Source organism: Ptiloglossa arizonensis, chromosome 7 (genome assembly GCF_051014685.1).
Source record: "Ptiloglossa arizonensis isolate GNS036 chromosome 7, iyPtiAriz1_principal, whole genome shotgun sequence".
Lineage (NCBI taxonomy): Eukaryota > Metazoa > Arthropoda > Insecta > Hymenoptera > Colletidae > Ptiloglossa > Ptiloglossa arizonensis.
The window spans coordinates 9749092-9777000 of record NC_135054.1 but is presented as its reverse complement, the minus strand read 5'-3'; the positions used below and the strand labels follow the sequence as shown (position 1 = coordinate 9777000).

The window sequence follows — 27909 nt, the reverse complement described above, 5'->3', positions numbered from 1 at the left end:
TTTTTGCCGAAGAAGAGGCATTCATGAAACACATACAGATAGTGCACACATCCGTTTAATCGTCTGATTAGAATGTGACGAAAGAAATTACTCTTTCTGCGACAGTGATTAACCTTGATGTAATAGAAATCGTTCGGGAAAAGAAAGCACATACTATTAGTGAACATCTTTCGAAAATTAAAGAATCTGATAATTTGGACATACAGGTATGAAAGTTACTTAGGTTCTATAGTAAAAAGTGTTGAAAGATGGAAATTTATCTCAGTAAATCTCGCCATTGTAACTGACGTTGTTTGCAATCTGAAAATAAAGTTGAATTAAACGGTTGTTTTAAGACAGGACTGTTTGAAATTTGGAAAAAATCGATTCTTTTTTCGTCTTAAATAGTAATTTGAAGTCTTGAAAATTAAATTGTGAAAAGTTACAGTCTTTAAAAAAATCTATTTCTAGAAGACATATGCGTCTTATCTCATCAATAAAAATTATTCGTCTCTGAGTCTTTTTCCAAGGAACATGTTCCTTTGCAAATACCAAACTTGCCTCTTTACGTCTTATATTTAATATTGCTTTTCTCATTATTCTACTTCGGTTTACAATGTTGCTAGTCTGGAATACACAACGAACATTCTGTATATTTTTTTCCACTTTAGCTTTCTTAGCGATCTCCCTCACAGTAGCACAAGGATTGGAAGTCGCATATATTATTGTTTGTGTATCGCGTTCAGATAATACTGTTGGTCTTCTTGTACAGTTCTTCGTTCTAATATGCTATCATTTTGTCTATGTTGGATTATGTCTTTCTCTCCTAAGAAATTTTATCGAAGTAAGGTCAATCTATGTTATATTTACATATTCGTAGAAGGTACGTTATACATATAACTCAAAGTTTCTACGCTAGCATAATCCTAACATGAGAAATTAAACATAGCACGCTTCTGCTATCATTTTATCTGGGAGTGTACATTACATGACACGACCTTATATCAACCAACTATTGATGTTGATTTGATGCTCAAACATGTTTTGCCAGATGCCATCTATGCATCTTTTCACATCGTTTAACATTTTGAAATGGGAATCTGCCAGATGATGCTATAGGAACTTGAATAAATGATAGTCTGACAGAGCTAGGTTTGCACTATAAACAGCACATGTCAATATTTCTCATCCTAATACATTGATGAACTCCTTAATTTCTTTTGCTATTTGTGACTTGCATTGTCACAAGTAATATCACTTGTCGCGTCCCGTTCCAATTGCTCACAGTAAAGATCGGTAGTGATGGTTACTTCTTGCTTCATAAGTTCTCAGTGGATTGAACTATGACGATCCTATTAACCCTTAATTACTCGCACCCAATTTTTTAAACAATTATTCCCATGGGATCTTATACAATCTCAATATGATATGAGGTTTTCTATCAAATAAAAGAACTGTTTTATTTCAAATTAAAATGTAAATAAAATTTCTTAAATAATAGGAACTAGCTTTTATAAAAATAATCAAGAAACAAGACACATTTAACATTATCTTTGGTAATGAACAAAAATGATTATAGTTTACATATCTGAATTGTTATCCACGTTAACACAATCGATTCACGCATATGTACGTATTTTACACACGAATTTGTGTCACTTATTTTATTGGTTTTCATTTATTTTGCGTGGACATAAATAGTATTTACCACGCGCGGCTCATAAAATAGATGAAATATCTTATCTATCAGCCATCGGTCTTATTCACATTTTGGTGTGTACTATTACAACGGAATAAGTTGTTCTATTTACTTAGGGATCTTCTATTAATTCGATTGCTAGCACACTTTTTATACTCACTGTATATGTAATTAATAAAATTACAACTGAAAAAGCATACTCATAAATATTAATGTGCTTGAAGAATAATCTTTGTGGTAATGACTGTTTAGAGATTTGTAACCGATACGGTTACGAACGAAATGGTGCAAAATTGAATACAACCGGCTTCTGTGTTTTGAAAAGACAAAGAAAACAGACATTGCAAGGCATAGAGAGACAATGTACTTTATTGGCTTAAATATAACACTACATTGATTGAAATACAATGTTCCATATTTAAAGGAATATTAATATTTTTGAAAATTTTAGAAAATGTGTTCAGATAAACTCATCACTGTATATGAAAATAATATTACGTTCTGAAAACCGAAAGTAGACGATTTTGGTTTTTAATCCTGTTGGGAAATAAGTATAATATTTACTTATTAATTAAGATAAAAATTAAAATATTATTCATCACACACGTGCACACGTTATTTCTCGCAATCCCCAACTATCCAGTTATACCAGTCGCTCAACCTCACATATTCCATACACTATTACCAACTTAAATCTATAACCTAATTTAGTACCTAACTTATAATCACTCAACCTTCCATACAAACATTCATATTCTTGTTTATAATATGTTCAATAAAAACAACCTTATTACAAACTTTTTATTGTAACAAATTCATTAGATATTTCTTTTTTTATTCTTTCTTAGCGTTCCAACGTATGTAAGATTTTTTCTAATAAATTTTTTGTGATTGCAATTCTCCAGAACTAATTATCAGCTATTATATTCTTTTCTGATCTCTCAATGAGTTGTGCTACTCACATTACCACATGTTGAGTAGTATTTGAAAGTTTGTACGCCTGTAGTTGAATGTCTGTAATAAAGTAGTGGAAATATTAATTCATCTGCAGCAATTTAAATGTTGAATTTATTAATTAATTTTCTAAGAGAGAAAAGAGATTGCCTTGATTATTATAATAGGCATAAGCAAATGTAAAATTATTTGTCAATGAATACAAAGATTTTCATAAACAAAGCTAAGTAGTCTTTATAAAAGAATGAAATTTAAAATCGAAACATTTTTACCTTGTAATGGATACTTTTATTTTTAGTTTGGAATACAGAAATCAAATGTATAAAAAAATATTTGAGAGATTTGATTTTTTCGAAAATTTGCATGCACTGAGTATCTCAAAAATTACAAAGCATTATGGAAGTTCAGTAAATTTTTATAAGGAGAATAAAGGAAAAGTGGTAATTTAAATGAATGTGACCAAAATTAACTTCTATTATTTAACCGTGAATATTTTTATTTTATTTTAATACTATTATTGTGATGAATGGAAGTAATTCTTACAAATTCTTTCATGGCCTATCTAATTCTTGATTCATCCTTGATTATAATCATGTTGGTCTGTTGTATCAACGTGTTCTGATCAGAGATGTCAGTTGGTCGCATAGTTAGATGAAACACAACAATAATTGAAAACCCGATGACATAGCTTACACTATAAAATTGCTGTAAAAAGTAGTCTTAAAAAGAAATGGACAATATTACTATTTATATAGACAAATGGTAACTTGTACAAATTCTACTGTATTTGTATTTATTTGGGTAATGACTACTTATGAACATGATTCTGTTGCAGTCATGTAGGTTTCTTTGCTCACATTTCATCTTCATTTTGAATTGATAACAGTTACAAATTTTATTAGAAAAAAATAATATACTTTAAATAATATGAAATAAGAATGCATACAATATATCCTTTTGAATACTTTATTTGATATTGTTGTATTCAGACACGTATTCATGAGAAAAAATTCAAGCTGTGCCGAAAAGTTTACAATACAAGTTTTTGAACAATTATCATGTGACTAGGTGATGGATACACAATTCCATCTAGATTTTATCTTTATAAAAACATTTTATCATACACAGATGTAGGCACGTTATTGATTCTTAAAGTATTTGTATTGCGCTAAAACATTATTCCATCATATTAGTGATAAACAAATAATGCTATAAAATATTTACATTCTACAATATTACAATAAAGAGTTAAAAGGTTCTGTCGTGAAGGAACGTTGGTACAATCTTTTCACGTACAATATAAAATTGTTACAATACCCACAGGTAACATTTTCTTCCTTTTTTAGTATTTTCATTTGATTCACTCTGCATAAATTATCAATCATGCCACAGTTGCGTAAAAGCCACGCGTGCAAAATATGCGCTTAATACAGACACAAATAGTTAGATTACTACGAAACATGGCTCAATATTCAGCCACGTTCCAGGACACAGTATTGTTTAATAGAACAATACAAGTAAAATACCATATTAGTCTGCAGTATGAGCTCAATATGAGCTGTTGAATAATATTAACAATCTTAAATTAGCATATGTTACAAGTATCTATGAAATGCTAGATCATTTCCACCTTAAGCGATAAGAAATGATTCTGGTCGAGTGCAGCTTTGTATCAGCATTCTTTTGATCCCATTCTTTTGTTATTAAATATAGTAACAAGATGAGGACCAAAAGTGGAAATGCATTTTCACAATCAGTCATATCTTCTATTGTAAATATCTTTCTGTTGGGAACAGATAGTTACTTGTTTTTTAATTGAATGGTATTAAAAATTAAGATTTCAATATTCTAAACAGTGGTCTATAATTAGCATTTGTAATTTATAACCATTCAAATGATAGTGTAATAACAAGTATGAAACACTAGGTTATAAATTAAAAGATTTTCTGCATAGTTAATACCATATGTCTCTTTTTTATATTATCTAATATGCTTCAGTATTATTCCTTTTCCCGTTGCTTTTATTGTTACTGTACACATATGGATTTTATCTGTTAATAATTATTTTGACTGTTATATTAATACACAAATTGTTTGACGAGTATCAATTAGGAAATCTACACTAAATTTTGGCATTAACTGCATACCATATTGTTAAATAGCCATATACATTTTACTAATAAATCACTCTCTTTTAAACTATTCATTGAAATCTACAGTTTAAAGTATGAGATATTAAAAAATGCATTTCTACTTCTAGTTCTCTCTTTGCAAGTTTCTATATTGCATGTACAAAGGAATTTTTAGGGATTTACTTTAACGGTCGGCTATTATAAGAATTACAAGTAGTTTACGCCTTCATTATGTTATACATCTATTTACACAGCAACAAAGCTGCCAGAAGAGAAACAGAAGAAGAGAAGCATAGGAAGGCAGCTCCGACGGTCATATATTTTCAGGTATACATTAATACTAGTGATTCGAAATGATTTCTCCTATTTATCATGTAAAAACGTACACAAAAGCTACGAGGTAACTTATGTTATCGTACACTTTACATTTCAGTCTCATGAAGTCCTTGACGCTGTTGTCCTGCGTATTGAAGTCTAACAACTTCTATCCCTTTGTATACACGAGCAATGAAGTATGTATGACAGAAGTTTTAGAACAGTATTTGTTTCTATTTGTGCACAGAAACACGCGTATGTTTTTAGCATATTTCACGATAAACTATAGTAAAAAGTATGGTAACAAATTTATTCTTTTTTTTCTCTATTTTCATAATATATCACTGTATCTTATACAACTATGACCCAGTTTATCTTGACTCCAATAGTATATTCTTACAAAAATACAGTGTTAAGCAGATATAATTATTTTTCGTATGCTTTTAACTTTTTCAGGAAGGTATCTTTAGGCACTTTCTGATATGTTTTGCAAGACACATCATAATATTTAAATTTAATATCTTTATCCATCATACGAATGAATATATTCTGTGGTTTTCTTTTGCAAAGCATCCTATCGCTCGAACGCTACATTCATTTCCGTTTTGCTTATTCCAATTCTCTTACTTTATATATTCTCCTTTCCTTGATACAATATCTATCTTACGCACAAGAAAGCATTGATTATTGAGTAATGGAAGGATCGTACAGAAACAAATAACGATGTAATGATGCTGGTTGTCAATAGACGTAAATCGTCTTTAACTGATCCTTTAGTTCAGGAGGAATGGCACAAGTTTCCGACTCTGGCTTCCTTTTTACCAGGCGGCGCCAGCGCCCCCCGATATTTTTACGAAAACCTTTTGCAAATCCAGGTCTATCCGACGGTAATGCGTGTACAAGAGTATCCTGAAACATAACAATATATGTAGTTGATTATACTTGATTATACTGCATTTTCAATTTATATAAGTATTACCCATTTAAAATAAAAACAAGTACACGTAAATAAAATTATGTAACTATATGCCATATTGGCAAGGCATTATTCATAAATAAAGTCACTCATAATGAATATCGTACAGGTTGTATCGTAAGAAGTGCTGCCTCGGTACAATAAAAGCATAAGGAATTGAATGAAAAAAATTCTATAGACTAACACTTAGTGATTATTCACAAAAGAACTAAATAATTAAGCATTATTATTTATTGAGAAAAGAATGACAACCACATCATACACTAAGTCATTTTCACATCTAAAATCATACAGCATAGTAATATTGGGTTTCTTTAAACAAATGTTACAAAATGTTTAGCTCTTCGTTTGTTTCTTCATTTCTTGGAGTTATTTAAATATTATTGTATTAGTTGAAGATGAATTTTCAATTAAATAATAATCCAAATATGAGACAAACAATCCTAGAGGAATGTGAACTTATAATTCGTCATTCTAATAATAATAAATCATATAGAAATATTACTAAAATGTTAAATAGAAGTATTTTTACTATACAATATATAATAAAACACCACAAAGAAGAAAACTGTTTAAAAAAGAAAGTAAAACTTAAACCAAGGAAGAAATTCACTGAAACTGAAAAAAGGTAGATACTTAGAAAAATAAAAAAAGATCCAAAATTAGGTGCTTCACTACTGCGACTGATGGTCAACAATATCTAGGAGCACCTGTAAGTGCAGAAACTATTAAACAAATTTAAAGAAGATACGGATGTCATGGTTGTATAACCCAATCAGTCACTTGTAAGTGCTAGAAATAGAAAACAATGATTAGAGTTTGTTAAACATTATATCAATAAAGATTATAGTTTTTGGAAAAACATCATCTTTATAAATGCAAGCAAAATTAACTTGTTTGAAAATATAAGAATTTGGCAGAAACCAAATCAATCAAATTTGAATCCAACTATTCAGCACAGAAAAGGCAGCATTATGATATAGTACTATATTTCATCGATATAAGTTAGAAATTTAGAATTCATTGATGGAAATATGGACAAGTGGTATTATTTAAGTATCTTGAAAACTCACTTAAAAGATAGTGCACAAAAGTTAGGATTGTTGGATTCCTTCGTGTTTTACGGTGACAATGATCTGAAACATGCATCAAGAATAACTAAAGAATGGCTGCTGTACAATTAACCCAAAGTTATTTACACATCAGATCAATCAACTGATTTAAATGTAATTAAACATGTATGGCATGAATTGAAATTATAAGTGAATAAATATGAAACATCAACTAAAGATCAATTAAAAGCAGCAATATCAACAGCATAAGAAAATATTGATCCAGGTTTTCTGGAAAAATTAGTTCAATTTATGTCACAAGTGCAGGCAGTTATAAATAATAATGGTTATTCTCCCTATTAAGTATTGAACTAGTTTTTCAAATTAAATTTATTTTTTACCATGCAAATATACTGTATATTTTTATGTACGATTTTGAATACGAGAACAATTTAGCGTATTATGTGGTTATAATTTTTTTTCTCAATAAAGTTTAATATTTAAATATTTATTTTTTGTGTGAATTACTAAATATTAGTTTATAGAATAATAATCTTTTTTTTAAGCAAATTCCTTATTTTGTTATTGTAACGAGACAGCACTTCTCACGATACAACCTGTACGATTTTCACTATAAGTGACTGTAGATGCAGTAGAATTTCTACAAATTACCATTTATACATATAAATAGTAATATTATTCGTTTCTTTTGATTACTCTAATTTTTGCAATAATTTGTAATAGAAGCTCTACCACCAGTTTTCTAACCATTTGTCGCGTGTTTCGATCCACTGTGCGTCGAATAATACACCCCTGACCAGAACAATATATTGACACAGCAGACCAATAGGATTATGATCACGTGATGAATGTTGTTTACATTCATCATTAACTTAAACGAGTATTAGATCAATGTTTAATTGCGTGTGACAAGGAAATAGCATCGAATCATCGAATGTAATGTATGTGACTTCTTTACGTGAATTTATATTAAACAATACAAATAGTACGTTATATTTAAATGATGAACTTTTTTAAGTTTACATGTAATATAAGTATATTGAAAACAACAAATTTTAATAAAATACTAGTTATTTGTGACTTTTACTGCAACTATTGTAATACGAAGTACAAAATAATGAAAATCGAACTGATAGAATAAAAGTGCATTCGATAATTCGTTTTAATGTTACATAACGAAAACAAGTAGATAATATTTCCATTAATTTAATTTTGGTATATAGTTTATTAAAATTTTTTGTCATTAATTTATATAATTGTCGAAACAACGTATTTTGTAATGTAGTGTAATTATAATTCAAAACAATTATTTATGAATTGCATTGAGAAAATAATATTTAAAAATTTTAGTTTTCATGACTAATGTATTAAAAATAAGTATTTAATTGTAAGTTCATTATTTTCAATTCAATATTGTTACAATTATTAATGCATTGAATATATTGACAGTTACACTTTACAGTTCAAAGTCGTAAATTATTATTAGTTGTAGCATGATTTATTACTCTATGTTACTAAACTATAGTAAAAGTGGGAAATTTACACTTATTACTGCAAGTACTTATACTATTCTTTTTTCGATTAATTTGATAATTCAAACTAAATTATTAGCATTTTAATCGATAATAATGAAAGTGATAATTTTATTAAGAAGCATTTCACGTGAATTATTCCTCACACTTAACCACCCCACTCCTTAAAAAGTAATGGCCTAATTATACGTTGATTTACACTTAGTTGCTCGAAATGTGCGAAATTATTTTAAAAAGAAGAAAACATTATAGAGTAAATACAAACTTCTATAAGAGAAATAACGTTGGAAAGAAAATTTTCCAAATTTGAGATATAAAAGTTAAGAAATAAGTACTGTAAAAATGCTTCGTCCAGGCACACGACATATAGGTGACTGTAAGGTCATACAAGAATTACAATTTTTGATACAGTACACACTGATATAACTATAAAGTGATCTACAAAGCATAGAAATAGTGGAGAGTGCGTCGTCGTAACCGAAAAAGCAGGATACATCGTGTATTTGAGTGCGACGTTGCGAAACTTATCGACAGAGGCCAAAGCTATCCAAACAGCAAAAAAGAGAAACTAAAACGGCGAGGTATGCAGGAAGACCATTGAATAGAGGTGGACGGCTAGCACGTGAACAGAAAGGTACGGAGATTCGAGATGCGAAGAATGAAAATATCGTTGAATGTTTTAACCACGCGTGGTAACAGTATTGTAGGAATACTGCCAATACTGCCTGTTGTCGTCAAGGAGAGACACATTATTTTGTCGGCTACAAGACAGCTGCACCCTGTACGAAAGTCTAGCTGTTTGGCAAACCGTCGTGACCGCCCACCCACGCTAAATTTAGAGACAACCAGAGGGGTAAAAGCGGGTTTTTAGGTGCGTCTATCCGTTCAAAACACCCAATATAGTAACTTTCACGATTTGTCAGACAGAAAATTCAACATTGCAATGCTGCGAGACGTAATCGTCTAACAGTCGCCAACAACGTTAACATCAACTGGCAGGATTACAAGAAATCGAATTCTAAATTATTTCCTAACACGTGACTAGTCAGACAACACGAACAACATTGATCATAGAAACAAATTAAAGGGAAATATTTGACAGAGTTTTAGAAATATTTAGAAAAAGTTCGAACCATGTGAACGTAAATATAAGCACATTGAAACTGTAAGGAAACAGTTGTGGGAAGTCCGAAGATATATAGGCACTGGATGTGGAATTAACAGCTGTAATGAATGACGTTAGCGGTTACGTCGGTCGAGGGAACGAGTTCAAATATTAAGTCGTTTTCCGCATATTAACTATATAAAGTAAACGAATGACAATGAACACTTGCAAAGAGTTATTAAGGTGTTACGAACTATAATAGTAAGTACATGGTGATCACAAAACCAATCTATTATCATTACTATTATTTCGTTCATTTTGAAGTATAATAGACAAAGAGTTGATTCATCTTTTCTAAAATACAATGGAGATCTGCATCACAAAAGATGGAATTCATCGAACGTTTACCAAATGCTTCGTAGAACTAATTGCATAACGTATCGAATACAATTGAAAAAAATACAATTTTATCTTATTTCCGCAAAGGATAAGTTTTCGAGTTTGTTTTTAATTGAGCATCAGAAATTACGTCATATAGGTATTATATCAAAAGTATGAAAATTCATGGTATCTTGAAAATTTAGATAATTAACATGGTTCCCATCAGATGGCACCATAAGGATTGATGTTTTCAATATATTTAAATATGTAACGGAGTCAAATGTAGGTATGTCAATGTCTACTCTTGATTGCGATACGTAACAGAGCTTTGGTAATGAGAATAGTTCAAAACTAGTAAAGGTACATGGGAAAGTAGTAAAGATCTGTCGGTAAGTGGAGCATGAAACTGAAACGTACGGTGTCATAACGGCAACAAAGCACAGTAGAAGTGGCAACGTTGCCGATTGTTTGGGATTTTTCTGGCGACGAGCCTGGGACTGAGCCTCGACCTTACAACTCGTTTGCCAGGCCGTCTGCTCGTAAGCCTCGTCCTTGGAGAATCGATAGCGCCATCGACTATTATTAACTACAATTTTAAAAGGTCTTATCGTCATCAAGTATATCCTGGATTTGTGGTACCTCTTTCAAATTAGATATTATACATTTTTTTTGTATATTATCCAGATGTGCGTGTGTGTTTTTGTGTGTTTGTAGGAGGGAGTCCGCATGCGCGCGTGATATAGTTAATTTAATTTAACAGTTTTCTTTTTCTGTCTGTAAAAATGTTGGGTCTTGTGTGTGTATTATATAAGGTGTTATAACTTTAAGACCCAACATTTTTACAAATGCAAGAAAACTATAAAATTAAATTAATCCTTTTTAAGGGAATTAAACATTTACGAACTGAACGATGCATAATAGTCCATAATTGTTTAATGTCTTCTCAATTGCTCAATACGAAACTGAATAAAAAATTCGAACAATTATTGAGTGCTATTTCGTTAACTGTTGTATTCATCCCATGAAAATAAACATTAAGCTGTCATCAAAAATACACCAAAAATCTTGTAATTTTACTTTATATTCAAGTTCACTCCACAACTCTAAGGTATAATTTTGTAAGCATCCAGTTGCGAAAAAGTATGAGACATTGAATGACTCATACATGTTCTTAAGAATGCCAATCATCCATGATAAAAGGAATGTTTCCGTTGTATGAAATATTACTAATTCGATAGCAAACAAGTAGGTTTTGACAAGTATATACTTAACAAATATGTTAAGTATATACAGATTTAATTAAATATGACTCCACATTTTTGATACATACACGTTTATTCAAGTATTAGTTTTTCATAATTTTATTAGGGTCATCGATAAATAATTATAAAATTATTTTTTTAGTTCATCTTCACATGATGGAAATAATAATTTTAAGACATTTCATACTATCGAGAAAAATATCCAACGTGTTTTCCGAAATTTCCCTTTTGTACTTTAATTCATTAATAATCTATCAGTGGAGACCACGTGTTTCAATAGATCAATGCGTTTCAGTGGCGTAATTTATGGATTAAAAAAGAGAATTGATCAATTCCAAAACAATATACACAAACATAATATAACGTCGCTGAGACTTGCACACACTTTTAACAATATATTTGATCTTAATTAAATTATTTACGCATTGAAAGTTGGTAAACGATCGACGATGTATTTATCATTTTGTACCAATATTTACAAAAGAAAAATTATAATTTCTTAGAATGAAGTATCAATGGCCGTTAGGATCTTCAAGTTATCCTGGCGAGCAGGGGATAAACCAGTGAAATCTAGTAATACTGGCTCTACTGGTTAGCGTAGCTGGTAAGAAGTAAAAAGGAACAGAAAGGAGATACGCGCGGTTCTCGTTTCCTTCGAGAGTACAAGCTCGAAGGAAAAAGAAGAAATAGGAAAACAAAGTCTACCAACCTGGTCGTTGCACAACGCATACTGCGCCGGTGTATGAGGCGGTGGATAAGGAGGCGGAAACTGCCAGACGAATTGATCCGCCGGATTGGTTGTAGCATAGACGTTATCCTGTTCACCAGCTGTGTTATTTTCCAGATCCGTTGATGTCGTAGTCGTTGACATCTGCGTGCAACAACCTTCGACAGAATAGGACGATGCGACGATCGTTGAGACCGGCGACGTTGCCGTTTGAACTACGGTCGGTTCCGGATGCACGGCATTCGAATGATCCTCCCGTTTCCGCAATTTGCTGCGGACAAGACGAATCGCGATCATAGTTCCATTACTCCCAACCATTTTTGTCTTGTATTTCAGGTACAGCTTCGAGAGTTTTTTTGCCAACTTGTAAATAAATTGTCGGGCTATTTTTGATAGAACTCTCGAACGAGTCGAGAGTTTGGATGATTTTGGGAGGAAAAACGAAGTAAACCAAACCGCAGGGAAACGCGTGCGTTTTTACATGAAGTCAATAAAGGAATTCATCGGACAATGTGCTCTTTGCCAGTCTTTATTTTCTCTCTCGTTTTGTCTCACAAACTTCTTTATTCCATCGTAGCTTTGTAAAGCTTTTGTTATGGATAAACGATGTATGTATCGTGTGTAAATTACTTTTTGACTTAGAATGTCTTTCTAAATTTTTATTCTTATTAATGAGCACCAAACGCGTGATAATTCAATCGATGTTTAAACAGCTTTCTTTCAGCCCACCTTTACTTTTATTACTGACACTTTGTACAATTTATATCCTGCTGCACGGTTTTCATATGCTCACAACTAACGGCGACGCGTTCGATGACTAGTTTTGAAAATCCTTGGTGTTGAAACGCGACACTAGATTCGCGATGAATTTATTCTCTGCTTTCGAGGCGAAGAAAAACCACCACCCGGCTTCTCTCACTCCCGAAGGGCGTGCGAGCTGCGAGAACTCACCGAGGATTACCTCGTTCCGTTCATTTCAAAGCCAACTGAGGTCTGAGCCAGAGGATGGCGCGCGACGTTATTATATATCGCCTCGTGACATCACGAATGTACGCCATCATGATTGGAAGGCGCCGCGAGCCTCAACCAATCAGTTCGCGTACTGCGTGGAATTCGAACGGTACACGCTCACTTGAAAGCCTTAGTGTCGTCACTACGGCGAGACGTCGGCAAGGCTGGTTATGAGCAATGCAAGCCTTCTTGAAATTAGGAATAATCTCTTGCAATAGTGTGATCAAAATAATCGTAATTTCGTTTTATCTATATCCCAACACTTCATATAAGTCTTTGTTGGTGATGCAGCTGAGAAAACGCTAATCAATGAAAATACATTTATTGCTTCTGCGTATTATCGTTATTGATCCAAAAACCTGATTATGTAGTATTTAAGTCCAATCCATTAAATCCTGAATTGTGTTTCGAGTGCCATTTCTAATGAAGAGTTAATCTAAAATCGATTTTTTTTGGAGTAGAACGTTTAAAAATATCAAGACTCTATCAGATATTGATATATTGATTTCGATTAAAACTTGATGTCGTATCTATTAAGCAACTAATTTTTTCTTCTATATAGCAGAAAAATGATTCATCGTAATAAAAAATTATCAAAAAATATTTCACAACGTTTTCTAATTTGTCAAGATTAGGATTAAAGTTATCATCTTGGAACAAAACTTGGAAGTTAAAAATAGAATAATGAACATTTAGTTTTCTTTACTAATAATTTTTGTTCCGTTAAGATTTCAGAGTACATACGCTCATTTGATTTATTTTCATTTACATAGTATACAGAATATTAATTTTAAAGTGACTAGACGAACTGTTTTTGAAGGCTCTGTGATGATGTAATATTTTTACGGAATATTATATTACTTTTAGAAAAACAAATCTAAATGTAATATAATAAGGTTGGGTATTATTAAACAATTTCATTATACAAGGAAACAGAATGTCGTGCAATGTATAATAACGTATAATAACATATTATGTTATTATATATATATATGTATAATAACATTTGTAACCTTTAAAAATATCAATATTATTTGTGTCAATATAATGCATAAAATTATTTTATTTAAATACATTTTTTCCAATAATATACGAAAAAATGTACTGATTTTATCTCTCGAAAGTATGATTAGTTCAAGTATACCTTATAACATGAAAACAAGAATTTCAAATAATTGTGCAAAAATATGAAAATTCTATCATTACTAATATTATATTGCAAAAAAACAATTATGTAAGTGTGTTTTGCTTACATTTTTTGTCTTCGTAATCCATTTAATTTTGTTATGCTTCATTTTGCAATGATAAACGTTAAAAAATTAGAAAAAAATGTTTTTGGCTAGAGAACAAGAGACAGTTTGTTTTTATAGCGTATACAAAAATTCTGTTTATGCGCTCTTGGCTATTGAAGTGGTATGTGTAGCTAATTTGCTATACATTTGCAAACAATATACCTTGAAATTTAACCTGGCACTAGGTAAACACATGTCCAGACAAAACAGGAGACATTGGATGGGTATATCGTTCCATCTATTTAATTAGTATCTATTCTTGTCCTGTTAGGTGTATGCACACACGATGCGGCTACAGTATAAAACTATCTGAACCAATAAGTATACTGCGTTCATTTAATGGCCACATGATTGCTTGAAATACTTAACAATTACGGAAGAATTTGAAATTTAACTACACTTTGAAATAGGACCAAACTGATCTAGCGCAAGTGTTTTCAAAATAGAATTAGTTTCTAAGTTTAAATATTGTAAAAATGTGGATAAATATTTACATTTGAATTTTTCAATGTTATAATATTGATTAATACCAGTTTAAATCTTGATTTTTTCATATAAAATAATTCGTCCCTTTAGAGAATAATATAGGAACATTGTAAAATGTGTTGTATATTAACGCTATTATTTCAAAGTCACGAGTATTACTTATGTCAGTCATTTCTATGAAATTATGTTATAAATAGACCCACGTATAAATTGGAATACGGTGAATAACACTTCCGTGTTTTGTAACTGTGAAGTTCCACTTTTTTCCCTCTTTGTGTGTTCTCTCACAACCACTATCATGTACATTATTAAGTGCTTATTGATGTTTCTCCAGTTTTCTGAGGTCTCGCGATAAAACTTGACTCATCATATCATTCAATATCTGTCGTATAATAGACAGATTGTAATTGCGTGTCTTTATTTATATCCAACGAAAACAAGAAAACAAATACTATTCTGAATATCTCTTATTGTGATAGGCTGTGGAAACGTTACAAAATAAGTATCAATGTTTATGAAGTTAATAAAGAAGTACTACGGTACCAACATTGACGAGGAACAGTAGTGTACATTGGTATGATAATACAACAAAAGTAGAGAGAAATAAAGGGGCAAATAATACTTTATACGGCAAACAATACTTCGTATCTAAAAATCTTGATCCTATTCTCGAATGAAAATGTTTCACACAATCGGTTTTTCTTTTTACAATCAACATAAGGTATTAATTTCTACATCTGAAGAAATTATCATGGTCGTAGACCACGGTGACTTTTGACACTTTAGTGAACTAAAATCTGAAAAGGTATCGACAATCTGGCACCCGACCAAATCACGAGGAGATTCAGATTTAACATGTAACCGTTCGTCTTGTATCCATAAGCGAGAAAATAGAGTAGGTTATCTCGTCTCCAATTTTTGGTGGATGAGAAAATCTTTATGGCACGAGAATCTTATAAAAATTAGATTGAAACCCGACCATTTGCGTGTCGCGTGTCATTGAGAGTTTGGTGAAAATAGCGCATATGCGCCTCGCACTAATCTGGACGGAAATAGACATAAAAATCGATGTATGGCTACTGATGCCGAGTGAGTAACTTCTCTTCTAAGTTTCTTTTCAAGCAATTTTCGTTGATTTGGATGAGACTTCGCGAGACGAATTTGTCCCGCTTTAATCGGAGCTGTTCCGAGTACAGCGAATTATTGTCGCGGGTCGTAGCAATTGAAAGTAAGGACGTTTTATGCGATTGCATAATGCTTCTGAAATCATGAAATTAAAAGAGGTGCGTGGCTTTGGTGTCTGAAACGTTGTTAACCCTCTCTGGAGGGAGGTGAGAGTTAAATTCCGTGGTTACGAACAAATTTGGAATAATGCTGCACCTTCTTGCACATTTGTTGCACCCTATTGCAACATCTTACGTCAATTGTCTTTAAAATAAATATAACTCAAAATTTGTACGGCAATAGAATGGGCGTGGTGGAATGCGAAACAAGGAACTATTATATTCTAAAAGCGTTAACACGGATGAAAATATACATTAAAATCCTCGAAACTGTATGAGAACAATTACTTGTATTGTTAATATCGTGTGATTAGTATTAATTTTTGTGAATTAAATAGGTTTAGATTTTATTAGTGTTTTTTTTCGTTCGCAAGCGTTAGGGAACGGACAGCATATCAGCTTGGTTAGGCAAAAAATAAAATCGTTTTGTCAAAAAAATTTATGGTTCTATAAACACAAATAATTTGTGTTTTGTGTGTTTACCGAGCTGGTCTAGTGTCTGCCCACTGATGAAAAAACATTAGCCAAATCTGAACTTAGTTGAAGAAGAAAATTCAACATACCGACGGATTACTGATGTGTCGTAAACGATTCTTAAATTCCTAACCTTGCAATGGTCAACGTTTACGTCATTCTCACGTAGTTCACAACAGGGGAAGAGATTATTTGTATGTACGTATGTGGAACATCTGCGATACTGAATAATTACCGCAATAATTCTTGTCAAGAATCTCGTAAACTAAAGATGGTCGTCAATTCTTCCAGAGGAAACAGTTATTCAAAATGGTGCCTTTGATAACATGTATGAAGATCAAGGTCATCAGAGAATTCTCCCCTAAATATAATATACTCGCCATTTATATTTTGTGGTTGTGTACTTATTTTATGCTCGAAGCATCTTGAAGAAAAGTATTTACACTGGTGTCGTTATTGTAGTATCGTAAGATATTATAAAATAATAATATTTTATTTTGATAATTTAATGAAATGGTTCCCATTTGAAATTAAAGGTTGTATTTCTGATGTAAAACCGTCACGGTTATTTAAACATAAAAAGAAAACTTCCCTTAAAGATTGTCAAGTTACGAAAGGCGTTCTGAATCTTTCATGTAGAAAGTATTTGAATCGTTGCAAATCGAACGCTACTGCAGACATTCAGCTGCTTTATGAAGTAAGTTAATTTCTAAAATTATCTATCAGCTGATCTTTGTCTGGCATTCGATCGAAGTGAAACCTAAATTGCTAAAGAGGAAAGCGTTATCTCACGATCACACTGCGAGACAAAAAGATAGTATACGTCGAAATTAGTGTAATTTCTTTTTATTAAACATTATGAACTCCCTTTTTTTTACACACATTTCCATCATATATACGAATGAAATTAAATAAAATGTTTCTTCGATTTGTCTATTTTTATTCAAAGAAGTACAATTATTAGCGAAATTTAGAAGGATAAAATGATGTCACATTTAAGGAAACACTTGAAATATCCTGATTAAGATTTATATGATTCTTTAATCCTTTTTTGCCTCATACATACGTATTCTTCCATTTATCCAGAACGCACTGTTTTAAATCATTAATGTTTTCAAATAATCTGCCACCTTGGTACTCTCCTCTGACAAGGTGTCACCAATAATTTTTGATAATGTTAAGGTTGGGAATCTTGCTAGTTAATCTAAAACACGAATATTTTTTTAAGAGAAGTACTCTTTCATTGCATTTGGTGTGTAGACTGCGGTATTATCTTACTGAAAGATATATTGAACCCCAGCAATTCTTACGGCATATGAGTTTATTTGTTCATTTACCATTTCAAGATACAGTTGACTGTTTAGTCGTGTTATAAATTTCATTTCCGTTTTAACTTTGATATTCAAAACTAGTCCAAATCATTGTGCTGTGACTTCCCATTTGGCAACTGCTCAAACAATGTTTTTTCCTTAAATCATAACTAAGGCCGTCTGGTCCAATAAAATTAAATCTTTGTTCATATATAAATATGATATTTTGTCATTTTGTTTCTATATTTATACGCTTTTCAACAAATTGTAAGCGATAAGCTTTATGTTTCTTATTTGGCCAATGTTTCTTTTGCAATTTCCTGCGCACTAACTGCATTTTAGTAAAACACGACACACACGCTGAAATACCGTCATTTTCTCCGCATTAACTGCATTTTAGTCAAACACGATAAATTTAACAGTGTTCTGTTTAATAATGGTGCATTTCTCAATGTATTCAATGTATTTTTTATAATATATTTTAAGAAGATATCAATTATTTTTCTCAAGCAACTGTGGATATCTAACATGACCATTGATAATTTTAAAAAGAAAAATCATATTGTTAATATTTCTGCGCAATTATGACGAGAGTATAACAACGTTTCCACATAATTTAATCAAATGCATTGATCTTAAAAGAGATCATTCTCATAAATATTGAGAGAGATCAATCAGTAAGTGATATTACGAGTGCTTTGTAACTTTAAGACACGATTATTTTCTTTTGCAAAATGCGTATAATATTGAAGTTGATAGATGTTATTATTATTGATAATTTGATTATACCGATTAGGAAATTTTTGATTCTACGCTTTGTCTTTTCAGTTTTAATACAGCTGAAGTATATATTACATTACATTTACTGTCAGTGCTGAAACAATAAATGCTCACAAATAAACACTGACGTCTTCTTTTTCAATGTTTAGTGTCTAATTGAACGAAACATTAATTTTGATGTTTGATTCATACATTTTATCCAATCAATAAAATACTATCTGGAATCTTCGCATGAGCTGTATATTTCGAAGAACTCGGTAGAAAACGCACGAAGTGATAATGATAGTACTTTTCAGTACTATTAGAGTCGTAAACGGAATTTTAGATTTAAACATATGACAGTAATCATTCCTAGACACAATTTCTATTATTCCTTTGTGTATCGGTTGTTCAAGTGAAATAAACGGAAATACGATGTAAAATATTTTTATCCATTGTAGTATCGATATACGGGGAAACCTTGTCGTTAAATCCTAATCATGCTCGATGTTACCGGAAAGGAAAACTTACAGCCGGGTAAACCCGGGAACAAATCCTTTATTGAGATTAGCAACGAAATTCTTTTATGGATTATCGGATTCTTGGTTTCATTCACGTAGTTCGCACGTGAACTTTGTATTCAATTTACTTTGCAACTGCAATTGAAAACAGAAAAGCGAATGAGCATAAAAAAGAGAGGCTAAAGGTTGTAATCTTGATTCGTTATTGTTTTGAATCGAATCATTTAAGTGGAGTATTTTCATTCCTGAATGAAAAGAAAGATGTCCTTTATAGAATTTTTTGCAACGAAACCATAAACATGAATAATTTGAGATTTTAATGTAAGTTTGTATATTATATTACATTGTAAACATTAAAGAATGCTAAATTGCTGTAAAGTTTGTATATTATATTTACAACAATTTAGCATTCTTTAATGTTTGCAATACGGATACAGTTTGTTTGCTAACAAGGGACATCACTTAAGTGTAAATCGCCGATTTTAATGAAATTTACATATAGTATAGTTCTTAGAAAAATATTTGGCACGTATTCTTTTTTAGCTGTTATTATACATATCTAGTAAGTGAAATCAGCCCTCAAAATTGAGAGAGAAAAACACATTTTCCTCGATATTTCGAAAATGATGAGACCTAGGAAAAAGTTGTTTAAACAAAAATTGCAAGTTTTCGAATAATGAATTTAAGTTTCTAAATAGCTTTGCAAAATATCACTTTGTCTAAACAATATGTTAAAAAATGTTCATTTTCTATACTTTTTTTGATACAATTCATTGTTTCACATCTTTATAAGTTTGTCAATATAAGACCAACATGGAAAATTCGTATATTTGAAAATGTTTTATTGATCCTTTCAATAAAAGTTAGCGTTGGTACAACAAAATCCGCTTCAATGCGGAACGTGAATTTTTGAAGCGTACACGAAACAGTTGTAAAAATATAGTTATCTATATAATGGACACGTATTGTTAATTAGTCCTTGTTTGTCATCAGAGATGGAAACGGTTGGTGGTATTGCTTCTGATTGAAAAGGTAGGGAAGACTTTTATAACGACGTGACCAAAACTACAAATAGAGACTACTATAAATTTTTATACAAATAAAAAAAAACTGCTGTTTTTCTGTTTTATACTCCACAGAAATGCTCTCGAAGCTGTGTTGGTTACGTGTTACCACAATTAATCATATTCGTATTGCCTATTATTCATGCTAAAAGGAATATTGCTAACACAAATTTAAAACACAGTATTAAGATTAAATTTCATTGCAAAAAATAAGTAAGTAATTAAGGATTAATTATTCAAAAGAGAGGAAAGTGCTAATGCTATATTAACGTTACAGATTTTAAATGTACTCAGAAAAGTGATAAGTTCTGCTGTCTACCATTCTTTTGAAATATTAAAATATCAAAACACGTTATTACCTGATCGTTATAGCTAGTAGGACAATAATAACGCCCACAAACACCATAGCAATCAGCACACCACATATCATGTACACACTGTCAACAGGTGGATCTGCAACATAAGAATGTTAACTATTTTGTATTATTATGTACAAACAATGCACTTATAACAATTCGTGGTATAACAATATGTACAGATTGCAAAGGAAGTATATTTTTTCTTCTATCGTTGACTTTTTTGTTTATAAATGAAATTGGATTGAAATTATTATTGCTTGAAATTCAAAAATAAACTTTTTTTATTTTCAAATACTGTATTTTTCATAATCTCATTTTTTATGATAAAATTTTTAGCATAATATCTGAGGTAGACATATTAGGTTAATGGATAAATAAATTTTGAAAATATGTTTAATTCGGATTAATAAATTATAGATTTATCATTATTTCTTTGAATTAGACTACGAATTTTATGTAGTTACAGTGCATGTAAATATGAAAAACATATACCAAACGTATGCAGAATATATGCACTTGTGTAAAACAAAATATTAAGAAAATTTTTATATTAAAATGTAATATAATTATATTTTATATATAACATAATTATATTTTACGTATAATATAATTATATTTTTATGAAAGTACTACCAATTGGTTGGTGAAATCTTCTCGATGAAAATAAGTTAAATTACTATTAAATATGTGTTATTTTTTTACTCAATACCAAGGATTTTATTCAAATTTAAATATGTTGTAGTTTATGCAAAAATAGTGGGTGTTTAAGTGATCATGTTGCTGTTTTTAAAATTGTTAAAAAAATATAAACCGTCAAAGTTAAGTGTTTACCGATTTTACGTAAACTACTTTTACTACAAAAAAAATAAAATGGACATTTCTGTAATTGTTTTAATCGTAAGGGGTTGTTACAGAAGTAATTTTTGCAATACAAAAATATTGAAAATTTTACTCGCGGCTCACGTTTGAAACAATTTTAAAAAGGACTTTCAGATTCTATTGTCATTCCTCTTTCGATTGCACTTTTTAAATTCGTAGTAGCTCTATAATTGGGATAAGAGCAGGCTGATAATGGACGCGGTAATCGGTAATTCATGTTGATGCACCGGTCGATCGAACGCTAAGATAGAAAGCATATTTTTAAATTTAACAAAACGGTGTTATATTAATCTTGTGGATTACTTTCAAGCATTTCAGTATAAAATCTAGATGAATAATTTAATCGTTCGAACGATTTGTAAATGAAGGGATTAAACTCAGATATGATCATTATTTTTAAAAGAAACATAGTATTTCTTCGATGAGATCTGGATTTGGTCTGCACATTGGATGTTGGACGTTCAACTTATCATTTCTGATTCACTTCTGATCTGCAAAAGCGAAAGCAAAGTGCAATGAGAGCTAGTCTAGATATTTCGTCTTATTTTGTTTGTTGGACGCCGGATGCTGGAGTGATTTGTGACACGATATTCCGAGTTGATACTAAAATGTACGAATCTTCTTTGACAATGATTAAACGCCTTATGTCTTGTATCATAAATGCACGTTGATCGTGTACGCAAAGGACAGAGTATATAATAGGTTGTCCAATAAGTTTTATCGAACGACAAAATTTATTGAGCAACCTAGTACTATACTGTTCAATAAGTTTCATCGAATGACAAAACAAAATATTAATACAAAACTCTCATCTTAATTCGTTCTCGGCTTTGGCAAAAAATATTCGAAAAACGATTGTTTGGGGGTGTTGTATCTCTTCTACTTTATAAGGGTGTTTCAGAACATGTGAGCATAAATTCAGAAACAAATTCAGTACACTAAAGTAAGAAAAAGAGTTTACTTATAAAGGATATAATTATCGTTTTACAATATCATCAGACGTTGCTGCCTACGAGTCCCACTTTAACTGTACTGAATGCTTAATTAGTCAATTATTGACAATATTTTTTAGTTGTATTATTGTATACATTTCTACATGTAGATATATGTATTTGTGAATTCTTGTTCTATGCAAGGATTGCTTTCATTGATTAATATATATATTATATACATATGTATGTATTACGTATACAGTATTTATTCATTAAAAGCTTGTTTTGGCCTATATGCTGAGATTGGTGCTCTCCTTGTATGCGCTACACTTTCTACTGTGATGTCTGCTCATTAAAATTTGTTATATATTTATAATTTTTTAACAAATTTGAATATATAAAATCTGATACCGTTTCTTTGGAATTGTATGTACGTTGAGTATCACCACCTGACATAGCACGTAACATGTTCTTTACTTTTTCTTGAATTTTACAACGTAATGTTTCTAATTCAAATTCCATATTTTTACATCGAGGGATCTAAAAATGATGCAAAGTGACAAACGTTTACACTAATTGTATCAAAATTCCAATCATTGCTTGATTCATTATACCTGATTATAATAAATGGATGAAAATTATACTATTGTTTGATATTGTTATTGTTGCAGTTATCACTACAACAATTTATCATCGTTTCTTTTGAGCTTCACTTTCTTTTACTGTTAAATATGAATGTATATTCGTTAAATGTTTATTTAACGGTGATGTTGCGTTACCAGTTGCAAAATTAATCCACAAATATCGCATTTTCTTTGGCGAGAATCTATTTGAGAGTAGTATTGCCACACCCAACTGCGTCGTGACATTATATATAATTTATTACAAAATGGAAATAGTACAAGTAAATTGAAAAAACCAAGTGTATATATGTATATTCTGCATCTAAGTGCATATATTTTACATATACTTGTAAATATATATAGTTAGATTAAACGAATTTCTTAATTACCATTTTAATCAAAGTAATCAATATTTCATCCCATTTTAATTATGTAATCAATATTTCATCTCATTAAAATATGCATTTGCATAAACGTTTGCAGTTTAGTAATAATGAATAATGTGATTTTACGTAGTTTAAATGTTACTCAATGTATTTTTGTATTATGTATACTTTCAACTACACGTCAATATAACGTCAGATTTATGTATGACGTTACGATTATATGACGTTGGACTACTGATATTACGTCATTTATTTATTTTGGGATATCGATTAATAGGGGAGATACTCCGGCTTTAAATACTTTTAAAGTTTCTCGAATATAGTAAAACAAGCTAAATAACGATTTTTAACTGCACATTTTTACGTTTATTCACTCGTTTTTTAAGAATGGAATTGTGTAATCACCTATAATGTCCTGTGTTACATCTAGAATTGATTACAATTCTTCCTCGTACTTATTTACATTAATCTTTAGTATTTGTAATAGTGATATTTTTGAGAAATTATACAATTTTCTGTTTGCGTTAAAAATGTGCAGTTGTACATAAGAAATTAACACGAGTATGTTTTTGATATGCATTCTATATGTTACTTGTGCGCTATGCTCTTTTTCAATCAATTTTTTCAATTTTGTTCACACATTCTCGTTGGAGTTCAAATCAGGACTGTTGGCAGACCATTTAATTCTTTTACTGTCATTCTCTTGTAAATATTTTCTTATTGCTTTTCCACATTATCGTTTCGAAAGAAAAAACCCAAAGAATCTTCAAACTATATTTTAATACCTGGAATTAACAAGTGCTCTAAACCATTGCAAATATTTTTTCCTATATATGCATTTTTCTAAGGAAGAATTTTGTTTTCGTTTTTTGAAATGAAAAACCCATCTTATTTAAGTGATTTTTGACAGTTAGGTCAGAGATATTTGATTGTTTATTTATTTGTATTGATGTCACCTGTCTCATTGTCTTCATAATTTGACGTAAGTTTCTGTCATCTCGGCTTATAGTACAAGGACGGCTACATCTTTCATGGTTAGAGACACTGCCCGTTTCATAATATTTCTTTTTCAAATCACTAATAGTGTTTTAACTGCATCTTATGATTTCTGAGATTTTTCTTGTGCTTACTATTCTTTTCCGTAACTTAATTAATCTTAATTTGATATTATTTAAACAGTGTTTTCGCGGTAGCATATTGTACACTTTTAAATTATCCACCGAACAGAAAACTATTGATGTCACAGAAATGATGAGTTTCTGTTTATTCATTTATTATACTGCTGTCGTGATCACTTGTGTTTGTACTTGTCTTCTATGATTCATATATTCAAAGAGGCAATGTTTCGAATCATGATCGAAAACTTATTTCCATTTTGTTTCTTCTCTTGTTGTTGTGCTTGCGTTATCACGTTATTATTTAATTATTTTATTATTTTATTACTATTATTATTCAATATGTCGAAAGTACGTGCAGAAAGGAGTGTTGTTTGGTTGCCCTTTACAAATTGTACTGAAAATAATATGGAGAGTGTTAAATTCAAATAGTATTCAAGAAATACTATGTGGACATATCGTTGATTTTATTACAAGAACATTTTGAACAATTCGTTCAATGAAGAGCATTTACTTTCGTCAGTTCCATCATTTCACCCTCCCTTAAAGAAAATATGAATTTCCATATTATCGTAAATATTAATCTTTGAAATCATATTAGATACGAAAAAGAAGTTTAACAGACAGTTTTATGGCATTTGATGTTTCACGCTATGGGAGTAAAGAATTTTCACAGAAAGGGTGTAAATAGTACACCTTAAACCTTAAACGAAGTTTTTCCAAAGGGTTTTCAAAGATATTTACAACAATATCACTCTTGGAATAGCTTCTTTGACAAAACAGAAATAAATCCAATGATAGTCACTTAAGCTATGTTTTCGCAAAGTTTCAAATTGTTTTGAATTTTCAAGTTGTTGACATTCCTTGTCAATTCTATTCGGCTTGACAATATCTTAACGATATTATCGATAAATTGTGAAATATCGATAACGTATCTATAATTTAGTGATAGTCATATCTCCAGTCACGAGACACATGTTACGTTGTCATATGGATAAAATACAGTAACGTGTCTCTTTTGATAAATATTTTCTTTTCACAGATTTCTCTCGAAAATTCGCAAACTTTGTTATAGAAGCAAGCAGTAAAATTAGGCTACTATGTAATGATCGTGCATATTGTTTGTCTCTCACAGCACTTTTCTATGAAACCCCTTTTACATCTTAATGTGTTTCAGATGACCGTGTCCCACATCAAGATGAAGCAAAGTGAATGGCGCATAGTCTGTCTTACTCTTTATCCTTTCCTTCTTCCGTCTTTTTTTTCCAATCTACGTTGATCTTTCTTTTCCTTTCTTTTCTACAAATTTTATATCTTGAGGTATTGTCTACTTTAACATTTTTCAAGATTTTCTTCCTTAAAGTTCTTCACTCTGATGTAAACATCTTTTTAACGAAACTTTCATGTACTTTGTACCTTCCAGTTACATACATATTGTTTACAATATGTCCTTCATTGAACGAGACTTTTATTTTGAGATATATTGTGCCAAATTTGTTACAGCAAACCATACTTGGTATACAGGAGAAGGCGAGGAGTGACGATCGTATTGATGAAGCTGACAAACTCGCACGTTTTGATTACTATTGGTGGACGCGTTGTCATGTAAGAGAACTCGACTGCTCTCGTGAATCTTACAATTCGGATCACAGGTATCGATGTAGATATAGCGAGATGAGACTCGAAAAACAAACTTTTGAAAGTCACATCCAAAGCCTTTGCTGAACACGTAAGTACTTGTCAAAGTCAGTTTGTTTTCAACCGGTATCATCTCGGAATTTTTCGATCGCACCTCGTAGATGTGACGTACTGTATATATAAATAATATACAGAAACATTTGTATTTGATGTTTTGCTTTGCTTGAATGACCAATGCGCTAAATAGAAGTCAGCAACCTTTGAGCTTATAGGAGAAACATTAGTCATACGCTCTCTTATATCGCGGATATCGATTTGTTCGCTTTATAGAAGAATAAACACCCTCGAACTAACTCATAGAGAACATTTTCTAACAAAACGAACGAGTTGCACTCATAACGTGTACTGAAAATTGATAGTAATGTTGGATAAAATCAGTGAGTTTTGACTGGTATTTAGTACGATTGTATTCTCAAATACGTATTGCAATTTCAGAGATTAAAAATGAAAACATTTGTGCTTGTGATTCCACTTGTGGCTCGGATATCGGTTCTATAATGGTTTTGGAACGGTTTTATATTGATTCTCATACTGATTATACATATGTGCATCCAGAAAGTATATTCCATCTAATTTCCGAAGATTACCAGTTTCTTTATATACATTAACTATTCAAAGATTGGACGGAATTGATGCAAGATATTGGAGAAAGTCTACATATGCAGTTACATCTTGTGATATTGAAAGGACATTTTTAGTATGCAAATTAATCTTCAGCAAAAACAGACGTTAATCTATAGTTGACAATATAGAGAAAAGTATTGTTACATATTGCAATACGAATCACAACAAACAATAAATAAAAATATGTATGTATTGTACCCCTACAATTGGTTTCATTATTTTGCATACATTTTGCACACGATTATCATGTATTTTGCATATATTTTACACACGATTACCATCTATTTTGCATATACTTTGCATATATTTTTTATATATTTTGCATACGCTGGATCATTGATTTTGCATAAAGATCCACAGTCTACTCATTAGTGACTTAAGTGAACATCGATTATGGCTCGTAAATAACACCGAAGTTCGCTTCGAGTCAGCAGTTTCAGGAAGTGACGGAGATAATCTTCCTATAATTTGATAAGCAAAAATCGCTATAAGTTGAAAGATATTACTGCATAATAGTGTAGCGGTCAATCATTAGTAGGCATGCTCAGCATAATGTTCTATGCTCTATAGGTATCTACTTTCCAGAGTGCTCATACGCATCGTTTCCGAGGGTAGTTAGATCACACTTTCCACAACAAAGATATTTATGGTGTCACAGTATGATATTTTAGCAATCTAGCGGGACAAATTTATTACACCAAAGAAATATTCAGTTTTAATGTTGGTATTCAATTTAACATCGATAATAATGTATATTTTAAATATTATTTAACATTTTTACATACATTGAATATAATAGATTGTTCAATAAGTTTTGACGACTTTTCTTTCCTCTTTCTTACGAAAGCATTCTCATCTCACTACTTCTCTAAATCTTCTTTACCTCTTCTCCTTCTTTTTCCTAATATTCCTTCCATTTATTAATCTTTATTTTCTTCTTCGTTTCTACCTACTATCT

At 30.9% G+C, this 27909-nt stretch overlaps 2 protein-coding genes across 15 annotated transcripts in view; one reads left to right on the top strand and one right to left on the bottom strand.

Moving 5' to 3' along the window:
• The first annotated feature begins 92 nt into the window (after nt 1-92).
• Nucleotides 93-27635, top strand: LOC143149196 (uncharacterized). Of its 8 annotated transcripts, none has more exons than XM_076316371.1 (5): nt 15332-16013; nt 16588-16879; nt 16973-17378; nt 26133-26358; nt 26763-27635. In XM_076316371.1, exons 3-4 carry the CDS (start codon nt 17190-17192, stop codon nt 26352-26354), a joined length of 411 nt encoding a protein of 136 aa, XP_076172486.1. In that variant the 5' UTR covers nt 15332-16013; nt 16588-16879; nt 16973-17189; the 3' UTR covers nt 26355-26358; nt 26763-27635. The 8 variants fall into 8 exon arrangements, with proteins under 8 accessions (XP_076172490.1, XP_076172486.1, XP_076172485.1 ...); XM_076316370.1 differs by having other exon boundaries at nt 16582-16879; XM_076316372.1 differs by lacking the exon at nt 15332-16013 and adding an exon at nt 16044-16207.
• Nucleotides 3585-27909, bottom strand: part of LOC143149195 (uncharacterized) — an 85174-nt gene continuing 60849 nt past the window's right edge. For 5 of the 7 annotated variants that reach the window (XM_076316361.1, XM_076316363.1, XM_076316364.1 and 2 more), the window contains 3 exons: nt 20695-20788; nt 12118-12406; nt 3585-5988 (listed from right to left, as the gene is read on the bottom strand). In XM_076316361.1, coding sequence (XP_076172476.1) covers nt 5821-5988; nt 12118-12406; nt 20695-20788 — 551 coding nt within the window. In that variant the 3' untranslated portion in view covers nt 3585-5820. Of the gene's footprint in view, nt 5989-6639; nt 6848-7128; nt 7192-12117; nt 12407-20694; nt 20789-27909 lie in introns of those variants that run through there. The other 2 variants (XM_076316367.1, XM_076316368.1) reach the window with 2 other exon arrangements.

Bases quoted from the DNA above. Each gene is read 5' to 3' on its own strand.
- LOC143149196 (XM_076316371.1), top strand. From the start codon at position 17,190: ATGAAATGGTTCCCATTTGAAATTAAAGGTTGTATTTCTGATGTAAAA. The intron at 17,379-26,132 runs GTAAGTTAATTT...AATTTGTTACAG, and splicing joins ACATTCAGCTGCTTTATGAA to CAAACCATACTTGGTATACA.